Here is a 20,861-nt window from a genome sequence, read left to right on the forward strand (position 1 = left end):
CCAGGTGGGTTTCTTTATTCAGAAATATTATCCTTAAATCTCTGCAGTTATATGCAGGCTGTTGAGGGTGATGATAATGTAAGTGGTAAACAAATAGAAGAAATCTACAAAAGAGACAAAAAAATAAAAATCCAGGCCCTCCAAGCTGGATTCTAATCTTACCAGGCCTCTGGTCTTGTCGTGCAGAGTACAGCACCAGGGAGGAAAGAATGGAAGCCCGGGTGGAAATTCTTTGGTGGGTGTCAGAGCTCAGTAAACAGGGTTATTTCATATAATAACTTCCATTTAATTAGTTTAAGTGCATAGAATATTGACTTGTGCCTTCCTTTTGTTTGATTTTATAAATGGGGATATAAATAAAACATGTATTCCTTTTGTTTGTTTTTATAAATGGGGGATATAAATAAAACACTTATCACCTATCTGGAAAATACTTACATGAATTTCCCAAGTGATGTGAGAGATGTTTTAAAGTCATGTCATTTCTCTCCACATGGTTAAATAAAGGTTCAACTCTATGCTATACCTTCCCTGTCACGGATTGAGAGAAATAATGAGGAACATACTGTATAAGGTACATCACTTCTATGAATATATATTCCTCCTTATGCACACACCTATTTTTTTTCCCCTGTGCTCCACTACATCATTCAAGTCATTTGAAGCTAACTCCTCATTCAGCTGAGGCAATAGTTTCCATTGAGGACAAGTGCAAGTAAAAAAGAATTAAACTTCATTCATCCTGCCATTAAACACAACCTGGAGTATTTGAAGCCGTCAGGTAAAAATCTAACCGTGATATGTTGAAAACAAGAGAGCAAGTACAGGAGTGGAGCAGACAGATAAAACGCACCATCTATTCTTGCGAGTTTCTCTTTGAAACTTCTCTTCAGTGTGCCTCTTAGATGGAGGTTCTTTGCTCCCTGCAGAGCTGCTCCAGCTTCTCTTCTCCCTGGAGAGATTTGCAGAGTGAGACAAACACCTTGGGTTTCTCTGAGGCTGTGTGTTCTCCAAAATTCGCCCTAGGCAACTTTAAATTAATACCTAGCATTGCATTCCCCCTGATAATTATGTATCATCACCCATGAATGCTATAAATGGAGGATGTTTAGTGCTTGTACAACAGGGCTAGACTGTAGACCTGCATGGCGCTGTTTATCATAAATGCTGTATCTTTCAGAAATGTGCAGAGTGACTTCACAATTACAGGGAACTCAGCGGGTTCATAATATTTACATATTATTACAGTTCTGCAATTCCCAGCAGTGAATCCCATGGTTAAAGTGGAAGCTATCTTTGCCCCCGAATGCAAAATGTCACTGTCTGGGATCAGCAGAAATTTGTTGCCTGCTTAACTCTCTCCTGTCCTTTAACCAGGACAGGCTTTGTTCGCTGCGAGTACAAGCAAAATGCAGCTCCTCTCTCGATAATAGGCAGACTGACAAGCCCACGGAGGTTTGTAACTGACAACAATTCTCCCAAGCTCACTGACTGGTGGAGACATGTCTTCCCCATCACTGTAGTATCCTCCCTCTGCTGCAAAGACACTCTGCGATTAGGCTGGAATTCACTCCTGACATGATAATTGCTGTCAAATTAGAGCCAACCACCAACAATTAAGATGAATGATGACAGGTGAACGGTGCTCATCTGCCAAACACCAGGCTATGCACATGGTATGTTTTTCAGAAACAGGGAATATACACAATATACACACACTCACAGCACAATAAACAACCGTTCAAGGTGCCTCAGTCAAGCAGCACAGTTTAATCAACCCATAACTGTTGTATGGATTACAAAGCTGTCTTCAGATCAACTGCAGTGGCGGGGGAAACAGGGAACTTGCGACTTGTGAATGTGTCCATCTCCTATGATCACACACCAATACCTCATCTACTGCCTCTGAGCCATTAGTAAAAGTGCTTAATATAGTGGGTTTTAAGGATGTGACAAATGGAGTAGTTGAACTACTTGCAGCTGTAGTTGAAGAACACCTTGGGTCATGGGTCAAAGGACATAACCCTGTATTTAATTTAGATGTGTTGCAATTGACATACTTTACCTTACATGTCATTTAGCAGATGCTTTTATCCAAAGCAACTTACAAGGGAATTGAGTACAAACTGCCAGGGGTGGAGCCACTCCACTCCGTACTTCATTCCATTTGTAAAGACTTTGAAGGCAAAGTGGTCATGTAATTTATGGCTGATATAATTAGCCTTTTTACATTTGTAGACTAATTTTTACCTAACATAATCTTTTAGTTTGTAGACATGCTAGGCTGTGAAGAGGCACAACTGTACTGCTGTGCTATTGACTGCCAGTGTTAATAGTGCCAGCATAAATATATATTAAATTAAATTAAGTTAAATATCAGTTAGTAGTAGGCAAGCTAACTCCTATTAATTTATGTTATGGGTTACTGGGTAATTAGTACATGAGCAAACTGAACAAAAATAAACCGAGGGGAAATTAAGGCCGGTGTTGTGCCGAAAAGAGACTGCTTTGCCGAAAAACGACTGCTTTTTGATAATGCTACCAAAAAGCTAGGCTAAGGCACAGGCCATGAAGTATTTCCATATAGGAAATAACCTATATCCTAACCTTATCCACTACTAAATAAGAAGCCACAAGTAGCATATTTAAAACACACGCACACACAAAAACATATTCTCCTCCTTTTCAACAAAAAGTGCCTTTTTCCCCTGCTAGTGCTAGCAACGGTTGAGCGTAACATTCAAGACCAAAGAACATGGAACAAGATGAAAACAAACATATCTCACCTTGTCAACAGGTTAAATCCTCTTTGGTCTGGTAAAGGGTTATCCAGATATGTAGTTTCTCATGAAAGATATTTTTGACATGTTACAGCCACACTAATAACGGTGTAGATAATATTATTTATGGCTAAGTGGCTTCACATGATTTAATTAGCAACACCTGTGGGGCAGTGAAACTGCAGTCACTCTGACACTGAGGAAGCTTCATGGAACTCCGCCCTCATTAACTTGATTATTTACCCCTGCGATTTTCCTCCCTGGCCTGGCAAAAGTGGCTGCTGTGCAAAGAGCCCAATTGTAAATGTGCAATAGTGTTATTAGGTGCCTGCAGCAACAAGGCATACTAGTGAGAACCTAGAGTTCTCACTAGAATGCATTGTGCGGAAGCACATCTTGATATTCCACTTGCGTTTTTTCAGATTATTATTCTCGCGCCCCCCAAAAGTTTGCCGCGCTACTCCTCCCGCAGCTTTGAGAAAACCCCAACACAAGTTATATCAAAACGTGCGCCTTGACCGGGAATCGTGTGCTATGACTTTTCTAAGACTTTCGCGTAACCATGGCGACAGAAATCGCGAAAATGTAAAATAATTTCCACTCACACAATAATGGGAAACCGAAAAAAACCAAGCCCACTTTGGAGCATCACAGTGTCGTCATACTTTAACGTAGAAACGTGGTTGGAACTTTAAACGGGTCACAAGACTTGGGACTTTTCTGACCTAAGTTGAAGTTTTGATACATGTTACGGTTTTTAAACAATCGCAGTTTACGTTTTGTACTTTTTTTTTACGTTTTCAGATTTTATAATGAGTGTGTATTGCGTTGTGTAGGCGGCAGCTAGAGTGTGCCACTCTAGCGAGATCCAGCAAAATAATCACCAAAAATCTCTAAACAAACTCCTCTCCTGCCCACAATTTCCAACCTACACTGATAATTTTTACATCAAAACGTTGCCATGGGCGTCGTCTAACCCTGTGTGTGTTTTCATGTTCATATGACTTGTAGTTTTTCTTAAAATCACCTCAAAGCGCAGACAACTCCGGTCACACTCTCCATTGACTCCCATGTTAAAATGTCTGCTTTTGAGTTCTGGAAAAATCAAGACGAGGGTGATTTTAAAACTGTGATTTCTCTGTCAATTCTTGCCCGTTTGTCACAAATTTAAATGTGGGAGTTGCCGAAAGCCTCCTGACGCTCACAAACCAAAAATTTTATCTCTATCATCAACCGTTCTTGAAATATGACAACTTAAAAACATGCTGTTTTCTCTGATTTCTCTGCTGGTTTTGGAGAGATAGAGACAAGCGTGTGTTTGCGTGTGTGTGTGTGCGTGTGTGTAAGGAGCAGAGGGGACTTTGGGAGGGGCTTGTCAGTCTCTCTGTATTCTTCCACCCAAAACTTTGACGTCTAACTCCTCCCACAGTTTTGAGAAAACCCCCACACATGTTATATCAAAACGTGCGGCTCGACCGGGACTTGTGTGCGATGACTATTTCTAAGCGTTTCAAGTAACCATGGCGACAAAAATCGCAAAAAACTGCCATATAACTTCCACATACACATGAATGGGAAACAGAGGGGCTTGTGAATCTCTCTCCCCCTCTCTCCTTTAAAACTTGGTCTTTTAAAGGGTGACTCCACCAAAAAGTACTTCCAAGGTGGATTGGATCCAAATCATATAACTTCCACATGCCGCAAGAACTGCAGGCACCCTCGAAATTTCGGCACGGAATTGCCGATCTAGTTATTGTTGCTTTGCTATTATAATTGAGTGTTTTCAGTGATTCATGTTGTCTGTTAGTTTTCAATACAACCAGATTGCTGGATTATCAATAACAGAAAAATGTGCAAAAACAGCAGGACTGCGGTGGTTGCACATAAATGTTGACAAACTTTTACCTCCGTTGACAGCTATCTTCCATCCATATCTCCCCTCCAGATACAGATAACGTCCATTTCCAAGGATCTGCAAGACCCATGGATTTGTCTCTCTCTTGGTGAGAGTGATATATCACCACCCTCCATTTCTAAAATTCCCAGTCTGTTCCTGTCCATTCTATTTAACAAGAGGAAATGCTGACTTCTAATAATGACAAATTGCCACTTTTACTCAGTTATCCGAGCCATATCCATCGGTAGGGATTCCAGCAAAATGATTACCAGTAGGAACTGTCAGTGTATTAGAATGTTTGCAGGGGAGAACTGGTGTTTTTGTTATTTATTTATCTGTGAATTTATAACAGAAAAACTTTATGTATAGCATCAAAAACTGTGATGTCTCATAACGTGGAAATATGTCTATTAATCAGTTTATTGAACATGTAAATGTGTTAGGTGCCATGACGCATGATCTTAAGTTTTTTTTCTACACTCACAAAAAACCATAAAACTTTCAACATTTATAATAATCATTTGCTGCTTCAACATTACATTCAAAGCTGTAAATTGTTATAGCTACATTTTGTTAAAAACACAATATTTACATTAATTGTAATACACAAATTTTTATATTTGGCATACGTACATTAATCTCATCATATAATTTACAGTTCCTCAAGAAACGTACAAACAATACTAAAGCTACCCCTCCTCCCCGCCCCTGCCACAAAAAGCTTGATGAATATTTTATACCAAAATTTCTGAAATCTGCCTGCCAAAGACCAACTCATTTCCCTGCAACAATGCAATGTAATTGAACCGAGCAATAATAGTGCAGTCAACTCACGTCCATTTTTTAATCGAACAAAGTAAAGTCTCAACTGTACAAATATTTGACAATGATTAATTTGTAAATATTTCTCCAATAGAGTCAGTCGTCATGTGTTTTAAGGTCACCGCTGACAGTGAAACGCTGTTCCAATAACTGCTTTGTCAAAGGCTTCTCAGTAACAGTACAGATGATAAAATATTAGTTGTGCTTATCTAGAATTATAATGTGATCAGTAGATTACAGTTTAATTAGGACAAGTGGGTAAATGTTTAATACGAAATGCTTTCTTCAAACTGTCTCTTTTGAGCTGTGCATTTCCAAACTTCATGATTTTCAGGTCCCAGTTATATAATTAAAAAAAAAGAGTTGGATTACAGCACGTTGTACAAGTTCCTTTGGCACAATACTTGGTAACCACCCCTAAAGATCTGTTGTCATTTACATCATGCAGGAGGATTAGGGTGTGTTCACATGAATCACAATGACCAATGGTAAATTCCAGCTTCCCAGCATGCAATTGCACTTGTATTTTTGGTCCAGTATCATGACTTTATTCTTAATGGAGCCAATTATTAAAATTAAGAGGGTTACTTTACAGTTCTGCAGTGGTGGACATGTACCATCAAACATTTCAATGTGGACTTAAAAGAAGTCTTAAAATTGCGGTCAATGCTGTGCTGACAAAAAAAAAAGACTAAATGTTCCTGGCACAATAGAAGATTAATTAAATCAGAACACATTTCTGTCTCTTTTGTGTACCATTGATTGTGTGACTGTAACTATGAGAACACACCCATGTCTACTACACTCCACTGAAATGTGTACTCAAGGCCTCTAGCACCTAGCCATATTGTATACAAATGTACTGATTTTTAAAAAAGAAAAGAAAACGTGCAAGACTCACGGATAAAAGACTCTATTTCCAATACTTAAGGCAAAAACAATTTTCATATATACCAATATACATATATTTGAGATTATTACATCTATCAAAACCGTGTTCTGGTAAACATATGTTGCGACTGACCATGGCGCCCTACTGTGTATGTACGAGAGCTAAAAGTGCGGAATGACTGAGTCAAAGTCAATGCAATGCCCTCTAGTTAATACAAAAAAGATTTCATCTAACAATTTCATCAGTTTTCTTTTGTTGACTGCCTGTTAATGTAGAGGCCTGTGTCTTTTATTGGAGTGTAGGTCAGGAATGCCAAACTGAAAATCACAAAAAACAAGTGAGTGGCTAGTAGAAAAGTGCAAATTACGCCAGTGTGTTTTTTCACCTCCTCCTGCAACCCCCAGACCTGGACCCTTAACCAGCACCTATAGCTGAGACACCTTCCTGGGCAGAGGCCTTGGTCTTGGGACCCGAGGGTCAGAGGTTCCCTCCAATTTCATGCTGCCTGTGCGGAGCTGGTGAGGCTTGGGTGGCAGGGCTGGGGGGTCCGTCTGTGGGGGAATGGAGAGACTGTGGGGCAGTGGCACAGGTCTGCGGGGGTTGTTCCTCTCATACACACTGTAGGGAGGCGGCGTCTTGTTCTCTCTGCGGATCGGCTCGTCTGAGCTGCTGGAGATGGAGTTTGGCAAGGTGGTGGGTGGAGGCAGGGGGTGGGACGGGTGGTCACCTGCAGGCAGCTCGGTGCCCGAAGCCTCTGATACACTGCACCGACTGAGGGAGGAGATGCCACTGCTGTAGCTGCCAGAGAGGACGGGTGAGCTGGAGACCAGGCTGGCAGGGTGGCACTCGGTGGGGGAAGGGGTGAAAAGTGGCACCGTGGTCTAGTAGGACGAAAGGAATCACAGGACATCACAACCTTCTTTACTCATGTCACATTTAAAAAGCAGTTCAATAGATAGTGAAGTTGATTTCCAGAAGAAAAAAATGACTACCAGAATGAGGGAGAACGTTGATGATCTGAGGAATTCAGGAACTGCTGATCTACTGGGATTTTCTCTCACATCTACCTCTAGGGTTTACAGAGAATGGTCCAAAAAGGAGAAATTATCTAGTTCTCTTGGCCAAAATGTCCAGACTGGCCTGCCTCCTGTGTACCTAATAAAGTGGCCATTAAATGTAGTTTCATTCAAAGAATAGATTTGGTTTCAAAAGTATCTATTCCATTCACTTCCTATATTTAAATGAGATAATCTAGATTTAATTTTGGCACAGTTTGTGCTTAAATATTCATATAACCATCTTGCATCTACTTTCCTGCTGTATACAACATGAGTGCTGACACAGCCATAAAACAACAATAAATACTTGGGGAAAAGGGTGGAGGGGGAGTTGATGAACAGACTGTGAGGGCTGGGTTTTTCCACTCCATCTACTGGTCCTGTGCACTGAGTTGAAAAAACACAATATGCTGCACTTCCCTCCTCAAAAATCCAATCCCTTATCAGAAATGTTTTTCTAAGCAATTACACCATGCTACAATTACGTCTACTTCATCTTAATTGGATCTAGCGGAGTATACAATTGATCAGTAAGGTTGTATTGTTCATGCTACAAGGGGCACACACAAAAGAGCTTTTCCATTTGACATGCACAACTGGACAAACATTTTCACATTTGAGCTAGCACGAGAGGGATATTTAATACAGTGCTGCTGACAAGCACTGTGAAACTTTTGGTCCAGTCTTTTAGAGAGAGAATGGCTACTGCTTAATATCATTTCTACTTGTGGAAGGAGAGGAAGTGCAGCTCTGACAGGCTGCAGGTTGTCTACTGTCCTGGGGTTTGTGGTCTAGTAATGGGCCCCTGGCGGCATGGACTGATGTGTGTGTGTGTGTGTGCGTTCATGCGCCAGATAATGGGGCCTGCTGGAGGTCCGTGGAGGAACCGTGTCTGGTTGCGCCGTGATGGGCAGCTTGGTACTTTGCTCCCGGCCTCTTCTATTGCCACAACACACTCGCGCGCAAATGTGACGACAGGCACACACCTAACCACACACGCACACTTGTACAAGAAGCTGATTGACAGAGCATGCTGAGTGCCGAGCTGTCATTCACACTTTGGTTTCCAGAGTTGTTCTCTCACTCTCTCTGTCCCTCTCTCTCTACCTAACACACACACACACAACCGCATTCTTGGTAGCTGTCACATGGAAGAGGACATCACGCCCGCAAGAAAGCTGGGAGCTTAGCACCGTTACTCGTGACAAGCGCACAAAGAAGATATCGGTTGGCAAGTAGACGCAAGCTTCAGTTCAGCGGCGTTACAAAACACAATTCTACCCTCATTAAGAGCTCACTGTGCTTAGTTAACCTTTGCTGGGCCCCTTCTGTTTCTGCAGACTGGTATTCACAACTAAGAGGCTTATAAACAAAACAAAAACAAAAAATCAATGCTTGGAAACAAAGTGTGTTTAATCCATACAAAAAACTATTACTAATCTACTAAGGTCAGAGATAAATACATCTAAGCACATCTACGTTGAGAGATGCTAAAGAGGATTAGAGTTAAGGTCATAAGGTAAAAGCAAAAAACTTCAATAGGGTTCAAGCCTTACAACTGACAAGTACATGTCAAGGTCAAATTACATTTTACACTTTGATGTTAAATCAAAGATCAAAGATCAGTTAACACCATGAATGCACTCCAGCCAGTGCCATTTTGGGACAGTCGTGTCGTAAAGACGACAGCATCAGCAGCACTGGAGCAGTTAGTGGCCTCAGTGAATAGTAATGCAAAGCTCCCTCGCCTTATGGTTGACAGAGAGACGGATAAAGAGCCTGGAGCTGGCCACTAAGACTTTAGTAATGCAGGATTAAAGGCCCCGAGGCTGTCGCTAAGCAAGGTCAGACTGCTTCAGGGAAAGAGAGAGAGAGAGAGAACCCAAGAATAACCCAAAATGTCGGAACCAGTGGACAGAGGAAGTGAGTGACGGAAACATAACGCACCTTTTGTGGCGATCTGGACGTGGGGACAGGCGACTGTGACCTCATGTTTTTAGCTGAGGAGCCTGCTGAACGTCAGAGAGGAGACAGAGAGAGAGAGAGATTAAAATGAGTGTTTCTTTTGCACATATGAACACAGAGAGAAAGAGGAGGCCAGCTGCTTAAAGCATGAACGAATGAAATATGTGCTGATGTTCTGCGGGTCCTTCAGGCTGCTTTGAGCTGTTTCTCCACCCAACAGCTGTTGCTGCTCTATCCAATAGGTTCAAGAAAAGAGGTGTGGGGGGGGAACACTCCATCTGTTAATGATGCTGCTGGGCAGTGCTGTGCATCAGAAAGTGACAAAGATGTTACGTCTGAAAATAAGTAAATAACTAAAACCCAGTTTGAGTTGATAGTGGAGTAATCTGCTGTTGAGATGTAAGGATGTGCATTTATCAGGGGGACTGGGAGGAAACAAAGACAAATCCAGGAATTGACTAGAATATAAATATCAATTGGCGTTAATTTCAGTTTTCTCAGAAGTGCTGGCGTCGTCGTGTGTGTGAGCAGAAGCGAGGGAGCGGCGGCTCAGAGCCTCAGATGGGGGGAAAAGCCAAGGAGAGTTGGATAGAGCACCAGGTGTCAACAGTCAGAGAGGAAAATTAGTACCACTCTTCACTGGAGGACACAACCATGATAGGCCAGTTTACCTGAGTATGGTGGCCTAGGAGGTACAGGAGGGCCTAGCAATTTGCCGACAGAGTCAGAGAAGGATGTGGGGCTCTCTTTGACACTGTCTAGGCTCCAGCTACTGGGGGTGGGTCTCACTTCACGGTGCAGAGAAACATCACAGGTCACATCACAGGTTATGAGATAACAACATGGGTAACACAGTGGAAACAAGTGGGAACATGACAACATGAATGATATGTAATGCACAACAGGTGAGCAAAAAGCTTTAAAAACAGACGGCAAAATAACTTCATGAAACATAAAAATCAAAGCATAAAAACACAATTTTTTGGGATTAAAGTAATAATCTTCAGGAGCTTTAGGCCTCACCAACTATACAAACCAGGTTCAGAAGATCCACAGTGTAAATCTTCTACCCTTGTGTCCTCTTCTGCTCTAATATACTCAGCCTCGCTTGAGTGTTGCATTTTTTTTCCAAAGGGAATCTCATCCATCCGCCCTTTCCTCCTCCCTCTGCAGATTAAATCACTCTGTAACACCTTCAGCCCTTTTCTCCTCCCATTATAATTATGATGGCCTCTATGAGAGTCTGTCCCTGTGACACTTATAAACTGCATATTGTTTAGACTGCACTTACTCAAAATGTCTAATGCTGTCATCCTCGTTGAGAAGACAGTCTCATGACAGTGACATGCTCATTAGTGCTACAGGTCAAATACTTTTTTAGCATTTAGGAGCACAAAATGTTGCACATTCAAAACTGTCCATGGGCAGGAAACGAAAAATACAAGAATAAAATCTCTTCTGTGCGATGCCACACAATGCACATTTAGTGTGAATAGCAGAGCAATGCATTTACCCGACACTTTAAAACTTTAAAGTAGAAATAACCTTCTTAATTTTAAATTAACTCACTGCTTGTGATAGGAGTGTCAGACTGTCCTTGCACCGTCTTTGGCTTATGGGTCAGTTTTAATCAAACTTTTACTTCTCAGAGCTCAAGTGCAGACGTTTCTGCAAAAGACTTGAATTAACACCCGTGTCTGTCCAGATTTAATCTATGCACCGAGGACCTTGAAGGACGTCAGAAAAAAGGTATTTTGTCACCATTAGCATAGTTATGGTCAAAACATGTTTTGTGAGGTCACACTGAAATTTGACGTGAATTTCTAACGAGAACCGAACAAAAATGGTCTGAAGGACAACCTGAATACATAATGTACATAATGTGGCATAATAAATAATGGAACCAGACAATTTTTTATGATCCTTTCATAATTTAATGACACTATATTTGGTATCCAGTGTTACAGGTTCAAGCCTGGAGATGTGTTAAATCACACTTTCATTGAGTCACAGGTTTTGTGCAAATTCTCACACCCTTTGTCATTGTCATATGCAAAAAGGCGTGATGTCACCGCATTGTGGCAGTTCATCTAACGCTTACAGATCGCGCTCGAAAAGACGCGTTTCTGAGCAAGTCACAGGGAAACTTTCACTTCCAAACACTTCACACTCACATGTTGAGGCGTCTCTTCTGTACACCTCCCTAATTACTTTGCAAACGGCTTTGGAAGCTGCTTCTGTTTTGTGGCTGAGAGCAGTATACAGAACAGTATGGGGGGGCGGAGGGGGGGGGGCTGCGCATGTTCTTTTTATCCCCAGTTTGGAGAAAAGCAATCAAACAGCTCAGGATTTTTGTTTTAATTACGCTTGAGGGAACTGCTTTCACTGTCATGTGTATATTCTTCCTACAGGACACAGTGTTGACTGGTTTAGCGACGAAATACGCAACACTTATGAATGTGAACTAGTACTGCAAGGATTGACACTTTATTACGCCGAGGCCAGGTGAAGTGTAATGTCCATCCTGCAGAGCGCCCTAAAGCAGCTGCGTGACGACATATTCCTGGGACGCTGTGGTTAAACTGAAGGGCTGCTACCGATTTCCGAGGTCCCAGTCTGATTAAATTTAATTGATTCATTTAAAGAGATTTCAGTTTCCATACCAACTTTACTTGGTTATGAAAGACTTTTTTTTTTTTTTTGGATCTCTTAAACCTGGTGGATCATTAAAAATAGACAGAGTCAGGTGATTACCAAATTGTCCAGCAGAGGGAGCTGCGAGCACAACATGAACCTTGAACTTGGCCTGCCCTAATTAACTTAACAGCCATCTATTGTCTTCAAATCTCGTCTTGCAAGACTTGGCATGTATTAAAGGACAAACCCAAGGATTTTACGGAGTTGATAACGGACCTTTCAAATGAAGATAAATATGAATCGGAAAATAAACCAAGCCGTATAAAAGTGTATGCTAACTGCATGTCTGGACAGATGACTACCACACTGGTAAGTGGTTTAACTACTATATATATAATAAATATATAAAACCTGTCGCTGTGGTGGTTGCCCCTAAATTTTTATGTTGCACCCTAAGGAGAGATTTGAAAAAAGATGTATGGGTAGTAGTGGACACATGCTGGGTTGAGTTGTAATGGGAGGATGAACATATAAACATTGAGAATACATTTAATAAAGAGGTCACTGCATGGAGGTAAGATGTTAAATAACACAAGGTGTTTTACCTTTATCTGGCGCAGAAAGGTTAGGGTCACTCCTCGGTAAAGTGGTATCACCTATCTGATGAGATGGAGCTCTCTGCACACAGGAATAAAGGAATAAGCCCATATTACTGTCAAATCCGTGAAGTATGAAACAGTGTAACGGTAGGTAAATATCACCTCTGAAGCACGCAGGGATAAATGAATATTGGATGGTACAAAATAAATATCATGTGGAGTTTTTTGTTCCCACTGACAAAAAAAAAATCCAATAGACTGTGGGAGATACAGACGGATACAGAAGAATGTGTAATGACCAGCATGTCTCGCAGTGTTTGAGATAACTGTAGGAGTGGGTGAGCGCTCCCGCTGTCCTCAAAAATAAATAAATAACACACGGGCTCTAATTACACGTTGCTCTAATTACAGTGCAAAGTATAGAAGTGATCAATGTTTGCAATAATCCATATCCCATTAACAACTAGCTGTGTTTCACCGTTCAGACTGGAATAATTGTTCGGAACCTCCCACATCAATTCATCTGTTGACTCCAAGCGACTCCTCTTGTTCAACGCAAACAGGATAAGGGAAATAGGTGAACTGCGCCAGGAACGTTGACAGTAAGAGATGTACGGCTTTGAGCAGCGGCTGCAATATTGTTCTCTCACCGAGGATGGGGGTGTGTGTGTGTGTGATTGCGTTATGTACTGCCCTTCAGCAGGAGAACAAACTGGAATATCACGTTGTTCTTGTAACGTGGCAACATCAGCGCATTGTACTGGGATGTGTACGCGGTGTATTTTTAACCGAAACGGTTTCAATGCTCGGAAAAACATCCAGGAGACATTTTACTGTCAGAGAGAGCGAAAAACATACATTGAGATAAAATGTTAAACACAAAGTGACCTTGTTTTTTTTTTTCTTTTTGCCCCAGAGTGTACTTAATGGGGCAGCTGCAGTGAAGGATAAACATGCCCACGAGGTGGAAAAAAAGACCCCTCGTCTCATTTTGTGTTATTCCAAATCACACATTATTGCACTGGGGTGACGGGTTGAGATAATGACCAAAAAAGAAGGAACTATATATAAGGTGGCTGGATTTATACAGTAATATAAAAACATTTAAAGCTGCAGAGGCTATTTTCTGAACAGAATAAGCTTGGTAACTGGATGTTCTTCACTTACTTTATATATATATATATATACAGTATGTAGCCACAATTCAGGTTTTGTAATGATGATTCAACCTTGAATAGTGTGTCCAATAAAACTGTCTGTGAAGAAATACGTTTAACCACCCGGAGGAATTGCTGTGGACAGGTTTTTTTCCCCCTGTAGACTTGCATATAAAAATGGATGTAGTCTTGTGGTTGTGGAAAAACATATTTATTCCCGTTTATGCAATTCACGGATTAACGCAGCATGACAGATTTTTGCAACCAGAACTTTCCAGACGTCACCCGCAATCAGGCTTTATCATCTGTTTTGCTCTAACTGGGGGAAGCTAATTGACAAAAGTGACATTACGTGCTCAGTGACTGAGACCGATGAATCGTTAGGAAATTGTTTGTCGACGTTATCAAGTAAGACGTGGGCTCATTTGCCCATAGATGTCCATTCAAAATGTGTTATTTGAGTGGCCCCCTGGTGGCTAACCACCACTTGCGTTCTTTTTTTCTGGGCTTCATTTTTCAAAACAGAAGACTACGTTCCGTTTTCATTTACAGTCAATGTTTTGACCATCCCCATTTGCATGTGAACGTGTATGTGTGTGTGTGTGTGTGTTTTACCTGTGCAGGGTCCAGGGGGTTGGGAAAAATGGCGCTCACTGGCCTCTCTCTCGGAGACAAACAAGTGTTTTCTCTGGAATGTTTGTGTTTCTCCGCCATTTGGGGTGAACCTGGAGTGTACAGTGGGAGATAATACGGGATTAACACACACAGACACACAAAATGGCAAATATTGGCCGATTTCTCTTCCTTTCTTAAGGCTTTCACACTATTCTATTCCACAACATGATGAACCCCACACACATCTCGCTTCCTCTCTTACACTGGACAGCCACTTGCAAAACCGCAACACAGAAGCCCACACATGCAAACACTCACTCAGATAGATCATTTTCACAGCCACTGTGTACATTTCAATCCCAGAGTAAATGCAAAAGCACTTGGAATACAATCACATGTGTAGAAAATACCATCGCTGGCTCTCATTTAGAATAGACCACGCTCACACCAATTCTCTTCACACCAGGTAGACCTGGATGCCACCGACTGCCGTCACCTTGCCAAAGGGAGTGTACACACCTCCATAAACATAATGTAATGTAATGTAATAAACATCTTAATATATGTTCTTAATTTTTATCATGTGAATCAGGCAGAAAAGATGTCAGCAAATTTGAACACATGCAAAATAAAAGTGGAAACAGAAAGTGTTATAAATAAATGATATTCCTCCTCTGGTATAGAGGCAGATTTGGACTGATGAGGCTTGGCTCGGCTTGAACAGGAGACTGTGTTGCAGTCCAAGAGGCAAACACCACACAGTTGTTTTCGTCTCGTACTCTTACTCGCTTCTCCACCGCGTCTATGTTTCTCTCAACAGCATTTTGCCCCGACGTCTCAGCCCATTTCATTTTTTATCTTGGCTCATTTCGTATTCTCTCCATTTTTCAGTCACTAACTTTCCATTCAAGCCTGCCTCCTCATTGTCATCCCTCTTTTTCCCCCACTTGCCTCCAATCTTCCTCTCCTGCACGCAACCCTAACTGTCATCTAATCTTGCTGGCCTCAGCAGAGAAACTCTGCTGTCTGCTTCCAACTGTGTGACTCACTTTGGATTAAAATGTTGGTTTAAAAAAAAGGCTGTTTACAGTGTCTAATGCAGTAAGACGTGTATTTCCTGCCGAGTCTCACCTCTGGCACTGGAGGGGGCAGAGCTGGTGACGTTGGGCGAGGCAGAGTGGTTGGAGCTGAGGCTCGAGGTAGACGGACTGGGCTGTAGTTTGAACAGACGACAAAGACACAATCCGCATTATCGTCACGAGAAGAACATCATATAGATTTAATAAAATGATGCACAGTGTTCCACATACATCAGTTTAGAGAAAAGGTTGCTCAACTCGCTCTTCATTAGCATTTAGTTACTCAAATTACTAATAATAATGCAAACTTTTTTGATATTTGCTGACTGCGTTTCAGCTTTAAACTCCACGTTCAACCATCCTGCTCCTTTTTATTTGTTCATATGGTTGTTGTTGTCATATTTTTCTTGTTTTGTTCTTGATTTTGCCCGGGGACACAGATGGATAATCTGGCATATTTACGTGTTTCTGTTCGTTCATGTGCAATGTCTCTACTCAAGCAAACAAACAAATAAATTGGTGTCACTGACAGTAAACCACACTTTATAACAGTTATAGCTAGAATATGTTGTACATAAAAAAGTCCAGCATACATTGCTGAGTTAAATATTTTAAAGTATATTCATGTGAAACCTAAAGAAAAAACCCAGGATTGTGTCTCCATTATGGACACTTTTGTACATTGAAATGTACTTTGATAAAACACCTTTCCGTAAATTGTGCTTGATCTATGGAATAAAAGCTATGCTGATCAAATCTAACATTGCAGTAGAGTCAGTCAGATCCTTTATTCCCCCTGCGTTTTCCTCTGCCTCCTGTAATACCAGGCCTGCCAGGTGCAGCACGCAGCCTGCCAGGAGTTGTCAGCAGCTTTCTGAATGGGCCAAATCCAGTTTAGATTAGTGCCCGACTTCAGCATACTCCCCGGACGGACCACACGGAAAATTGTGTCCTTATTTGATGTAATCTCAACAATTTGCTGGGCTAGACAAGGCTCCAAACAAACACAGAGGATGGTAGAGAGAAAAAGGTCAAAAGAGAAGAGAAATGAGGCCAGAACAGAGACAGGAAGGATTAAAAAAGTGTTTTAAGTGAAATCTGGAGGGAGCAGGAGGGCAAATGTTTGTGGTGTGGACTCAATCTGCTACTTAAAGAGTATTTGTTTGGGTGTGTGGTCAGGCATGAGAGATTGGATGTCTGTGTCGGAGAGGGAGAGAGAGGCTACCTGCATGTTGAAGACTTCATCTGAGCTCTCCGATTGTCCTGTGATGTTACTGACTTCATTGGAGGCTTGAGACGACAGCGAGGACGAGGAGTAGCGGTTCACCGCAGGGTAGCTGAGGGGACTGACGGTGAGAGGAGGACAGAGGGACACTGTTATGACGGCCTTCAGTAAATGGAGACAGGTTACGCAATTAGAGCTGGGGTTTTTTTTTTAGACATGAACTCCAGATATCATGGAGAATTGTGTCCAGACTCACTCGCTGTGGATGCTTCAAAATTTCCCCTGCTGCATTTTCACATTAGCTCACTCTGATATTGACTAACAATTGCAAATGGTAAAAATGCAATCTGCAAATCGTAAAGGCAGCAACGCAGCGTAAGTCTTCGCTTGACAGGGTTAATACTTGGCAGGTGGTTTCCTACGTGCACCGGTGTGTGCTGTGCTGTATTTTTTGTCTTATATTTGCAGAATAGCAACAGATACATTGCTAAAACGCTGCTTCCGACCCCTTAAAAACACAGACATATATATTATTGAATGGGTTGGTATTAGAATGGGCAGCACTAGCACTTTAGTAAAAATGGTTTCAGGTAATTCCTATCCTTAAGATAGGCATTACAATAGAGAGTTGTTAATATTTTGATGGAAGAATATTTTGTTAACACAGAGCTGAAGCTTCACTGTAAAAAGAAATACTGCAAATGGGAACGCAATTGCAATATCTGCCAGAAAAAATCATAATTAGATATTTTCCTGAAATTGGGGGGAAATCTGCACTACTGGAGATTAGTGGTCACACAAAACGAGCCGGTCCCGCACAATCTCTGGAGTTCAGTTCATGTCTTAAAGCAGTTAATTTTTCTTAAGCTTTGCGGGTTTTCTTTTACTCACCGACAAATTCAGGTAGGGAGTGAACAAGACGAACAGATAGACACACAGAGAGAAAATGTCAGATTAGAAGAAACAACTCAATCCAGCAATCACGGCATTTCATCAAGTATTTGTCTGGCAAAAGGTCAGAGCATAAACACAAAGGGCTTTTAAAAGGAAGGTTATGGAGGTGCGTAACCCGGTTTTGTGTTGGCGAATGAAAAGAAAAAGAAATCAAAAGTACATAAGCAAAACACAAAATGTCACTTGGAAACAGAGGTGATGGGTGTGTCTTTGTGTGTGTGTGTGTGTGCTTGTGCCCTCTGGGAGCAGACTGTGTGTGTGTGTGTGGGGGTGTTGCAGGTGGACAGAGTAGTAGGGTCAGTGAGCACATCAAAACGTGCGCAGTGTGCACACACAACAAATCTATGTGCTGGCCCAGCAGCAGTCACACAGACACATCCCTGTGGGTGCCAGCCAAACTGCCCCATGCTACTGTATATATCCAGATGGAGCCACACTGGTAAAGTATGAGGGTGGAGGAGGAGAGTGTGGGGTTTAAGGTGAGGGTGAAAGAACACAAAAATAGAGTAAAATAGAAAAGGTAAAGAAAACAGACTACAAAATGAAACCAAAAAATATTTACCTCCGCCTAGCAACCCCTCTACCTCCATCTGGGCTGATGATGTTGGGCACAGAGTTCCTGCACGGTCGCGGGCTTCCGTTGGTGAAGTGCACCGGGCTTGCGCGCACGTAAGAAGGAAACTCCTTGGATTTTAAATTGAAGAAGAGCAAATAACACTTTTAGTCTTCCTTGGCGGAGTAAAATGAGTCACTTGTTAATCATTTCAGCAATATAAGCAGTCTAAAAATAAGAAATTTAAAAGTAATGTGTGTTTAATTAAGTAAAATGAGAATTTGAGCTTCTGAAATACATTCTTTAAGTTACATGTGTCACCATGTGTTGTCCTCCATCTCACCTGAATGCCCAGACTGGATTTCATCAAATGAAACTGGTCCACTAGTTTCTTATGAAGAGGTCTCATGTCCTGGGGAACAAACTTTTCATGCACAACAAGGCCACACTCCAGGATATGTGCCTGTGAAAACCAAAGCTCAACATTAATGTCTTTCTTCAAACGATGAGGGATGAATATTTTGCTCTATGTGTGGTTAAAATGTGCATTTATTACAATATTTTATAGCAGTTTAACGGTGTAATCGGATGAAATCAGATGATACAAGAATAATTGACCAATTAAAATGTATAGTTTGTAGAATGTAGAAAAAGGTTGCATTAATATGGTTTTAATACTAGATAATGTAGCATTCACGTCTTGGTAAGATTTAAAAGCAAAGATATTTGTTCATGCTTTAGTTGATCATATAATAATATCGATATATACACATATAATAATAATGACTTAATTGTTTTTCTCTAGCCTCACACATAAGGCATTTGTTGCACAATCATACAAAATGAAACCTTCTTCACTTCATTTAATCTACTTTTATAAAGAAACATAATTATTTAATACTTAACGCTCAATTGTATACCATCATAAATAGTACGAACACTTAAAAATCAACTGGCTGGCCATTTACTCGCTTGCTTGCACCTCAATGGCGTTCTCTTTGAACCAACAGTAGTAACAGTATATTAACTTTAAATTTATACTTGACTATATGCATTGCTTGATTTATTGTTTTTTGGTTTTTACGAACCTGCTCAAACATGAGCTCCCTCAGACGCCCGATCTTCTCTCCGTCCTCAGGGTGATTCATAATGTAGTCCTTCACGAAAAAGGCCTGCATGGAGGCAAAATGGAGAACATCTGTTATGCACACACACTGGGAGCTGAAGCTGTGGCGCTTTCTGCATTGCAGTGTTACCTGAATCCCAGCTGGGCTGACACAGTGAATAAGAGCCCATATTTTCTTTTTTTTCCCCCCAAACCTTAAAAAACATTTACGAACAAACTAAGAAGATAAGCAAATACAGAAATCTAACATCCAGCTCGAGTGGGCTGTAATACGCCTGTCTGGGTTTTAGTGTCCTGATATTAAAATCAAGTTTAGAGACCACATTAAAGCTACAAAACTGCTAAAAAAAAAAAAAAGAAGAAGCGAAACACTGCCCTAAATGGATGTGAGTGGAGTTAAATGATTTTACTTTGATTCAGGGGCCAATTTAATCACCAGCCTGTAACGCTTTTTTCTTCAGTCATGTCACTTCTTACTGTTACAGATCATGTCTCTTCAAAAATGTCCTACTTCCTGATGACTGCACTTTCTATTCACTTTCCCAGACATTTCCTTTCAAAGAGGCAAAAGAGAAACAGATAAGATGAAAAATGCCCAGGTCCTGCTTTGAATCGCGATAACGGCAGCTCCTCGCTCTCTCGCAATGCCATAAACACCTGTGATGTGTCTACAGATTATGACAAATTCTTTTCAATCTTCATCAGAGTGTATGAAAGAGGGGAGACAACAGAGGGATGAAAGCCCCGGCTCCCTATCTACTTTTCGAATCTGCCACAGAAGGAAACACAGGGAAAAAAAAAAAAAAAGACTGAAAGGTAAAAGGGGAGTTCGTGGAAAGGTTTGTCATCAATTCTGTCACCTCCAAGGACACAGTCGTCTGTCTCCAAAGAGACAGAGCGAGATGGCAGTGAAAGAGAAAAGGATGCTCACTGCTGATTCAAAAGGGAGCACACACACAGACACACACACACACACACACACACACGTAGATCCCCATTAAATGAATGGCCTCTACTACACCCAATGAAATAATGATTATTATTCCTGTCAAACATCCCCAGATTAGTTTGCACCCTACATGATGCAAAGCAGCTGAAATATGTCATTTCATTACTACTCTTCATACGAAAAAGTTCATATAAGCACTTGTGCCAAACACTGCAGTTAAGCAGGAAAGATTCCATCTTAAGACATTTTCCAAAAAAAAGGGCGAAGAAAACAGTCAATAATCTTCTATGAATGATGGAAATTTCTTGTCAGGCTTTGGGGAGTAAGACCTCACCGTGGAGTGGCTCAGTTAATCATTAGAAAAGTCTAATTAGAGACGGAATGCTGAGGGGAGGGGAAATAAATCCGATAGTATTGCCCCTTCAGGGTTTCAACTCAAACTTACGCAATTAATCTGAATATTAATGACGACAATTTCCCCCTACATTTGCAGACGGACAAACCACCACAGCTGTCAATCAGTGTTGCTCTGTGAAATAAAACGATTTCATGG

The 20,861-nt window shown here is 41.3% G+C and overlaps 1 protein-coding gene and 1 long non-coding RNA gene across 7 annotated transcripts in view; both read right to left on the reverse strand.

The window, feature by feature from the left end:
* Positions 1-3,091, reverse strand: part of LOC122767132 — a 160,438-nt gene extending 157,347 nt beyond the window's left edge. The window contains exon 1 of the long non-coding RNA XR_006360173.1: positions 2,787-3,091. This is a non-coding gene — a long non-coding RNA (uncharacterized LOC122767132). The remainder of the gene's footprint in view (positions 1-2,786) is intronic.
* A 1,988-nt stretch (positions 3,092-5,079) lies between these two features.
* The window catches only part of dock4b (dedicator of cytokinesis 4b), a 99,317-nt gene continuing 83,535 nt past the window's right edge, over positions 5,080-20,861 (reverse strand). For 2 of the 6 annotated variants that reach the window (XM_044021004.1, XM_044020999.1), the window contains 10 exons: positions 19,322-19,405; positions 18,577-18,696; positions 18,243-18,364; positions 16,727-16,838; positions 15,554-15,635; positions 14,423-14,532; positions 12,657-12,729; positions 10,086-10,202; positions 9,397-9,458; positions 5,080-7,272 (listed from right to left, as the gene is read on the reverse strand). In XM_044021004.1, coding sequence (XP_043876939.1) covers positions 6,817-7,272; positions 9,397-9,458; positions 10,086-10,202; positions 12,657-12,729; positions 14,423-14,532; positions 15,554-15,635; positions 16,727-16,838; positions 18,243-18,364; positions 18,577-18,696; positions 19,322-19,405 — 1,338 coding nt within the window. In that variant the 3' untranslated portion in view covers positions 5,080-6,816. Of the gene's footprint in view, positions 7,273-9,396; positions 9,462-10,085; positions 10,203-12,656; positions 12,730-14,422; positions 14,533-15,553; positions 15,636-16,726; positions 16,839-18,242; positions 18,365-18,576; positions 18,697-19,321; positions 19,406-20,861 lie in introns of all 6 variants that reach the window. The other 4 variants (XM_044021000.1, XM_044020998.1, XM_044021003.1 and 1 more) reach the window with 3 other exon arrangements.

The sequence above is a fragment of the Solea senegalensis genome, linkage group LG3 (assembly GCF_019176455.1).
Source record: "Solea senegalensis isolate Sse05_10M linkage group LG3, IFAPA_SoseM_1, whole genome shotgun sequence".
Classification (NCBI taxonomy): domain Eukaryota; kingdom Metazoa; phylum Chordata; class Actinopteri; order Pleuronectiformes; family Soleidae; genus Solea; species Solea senegalensis.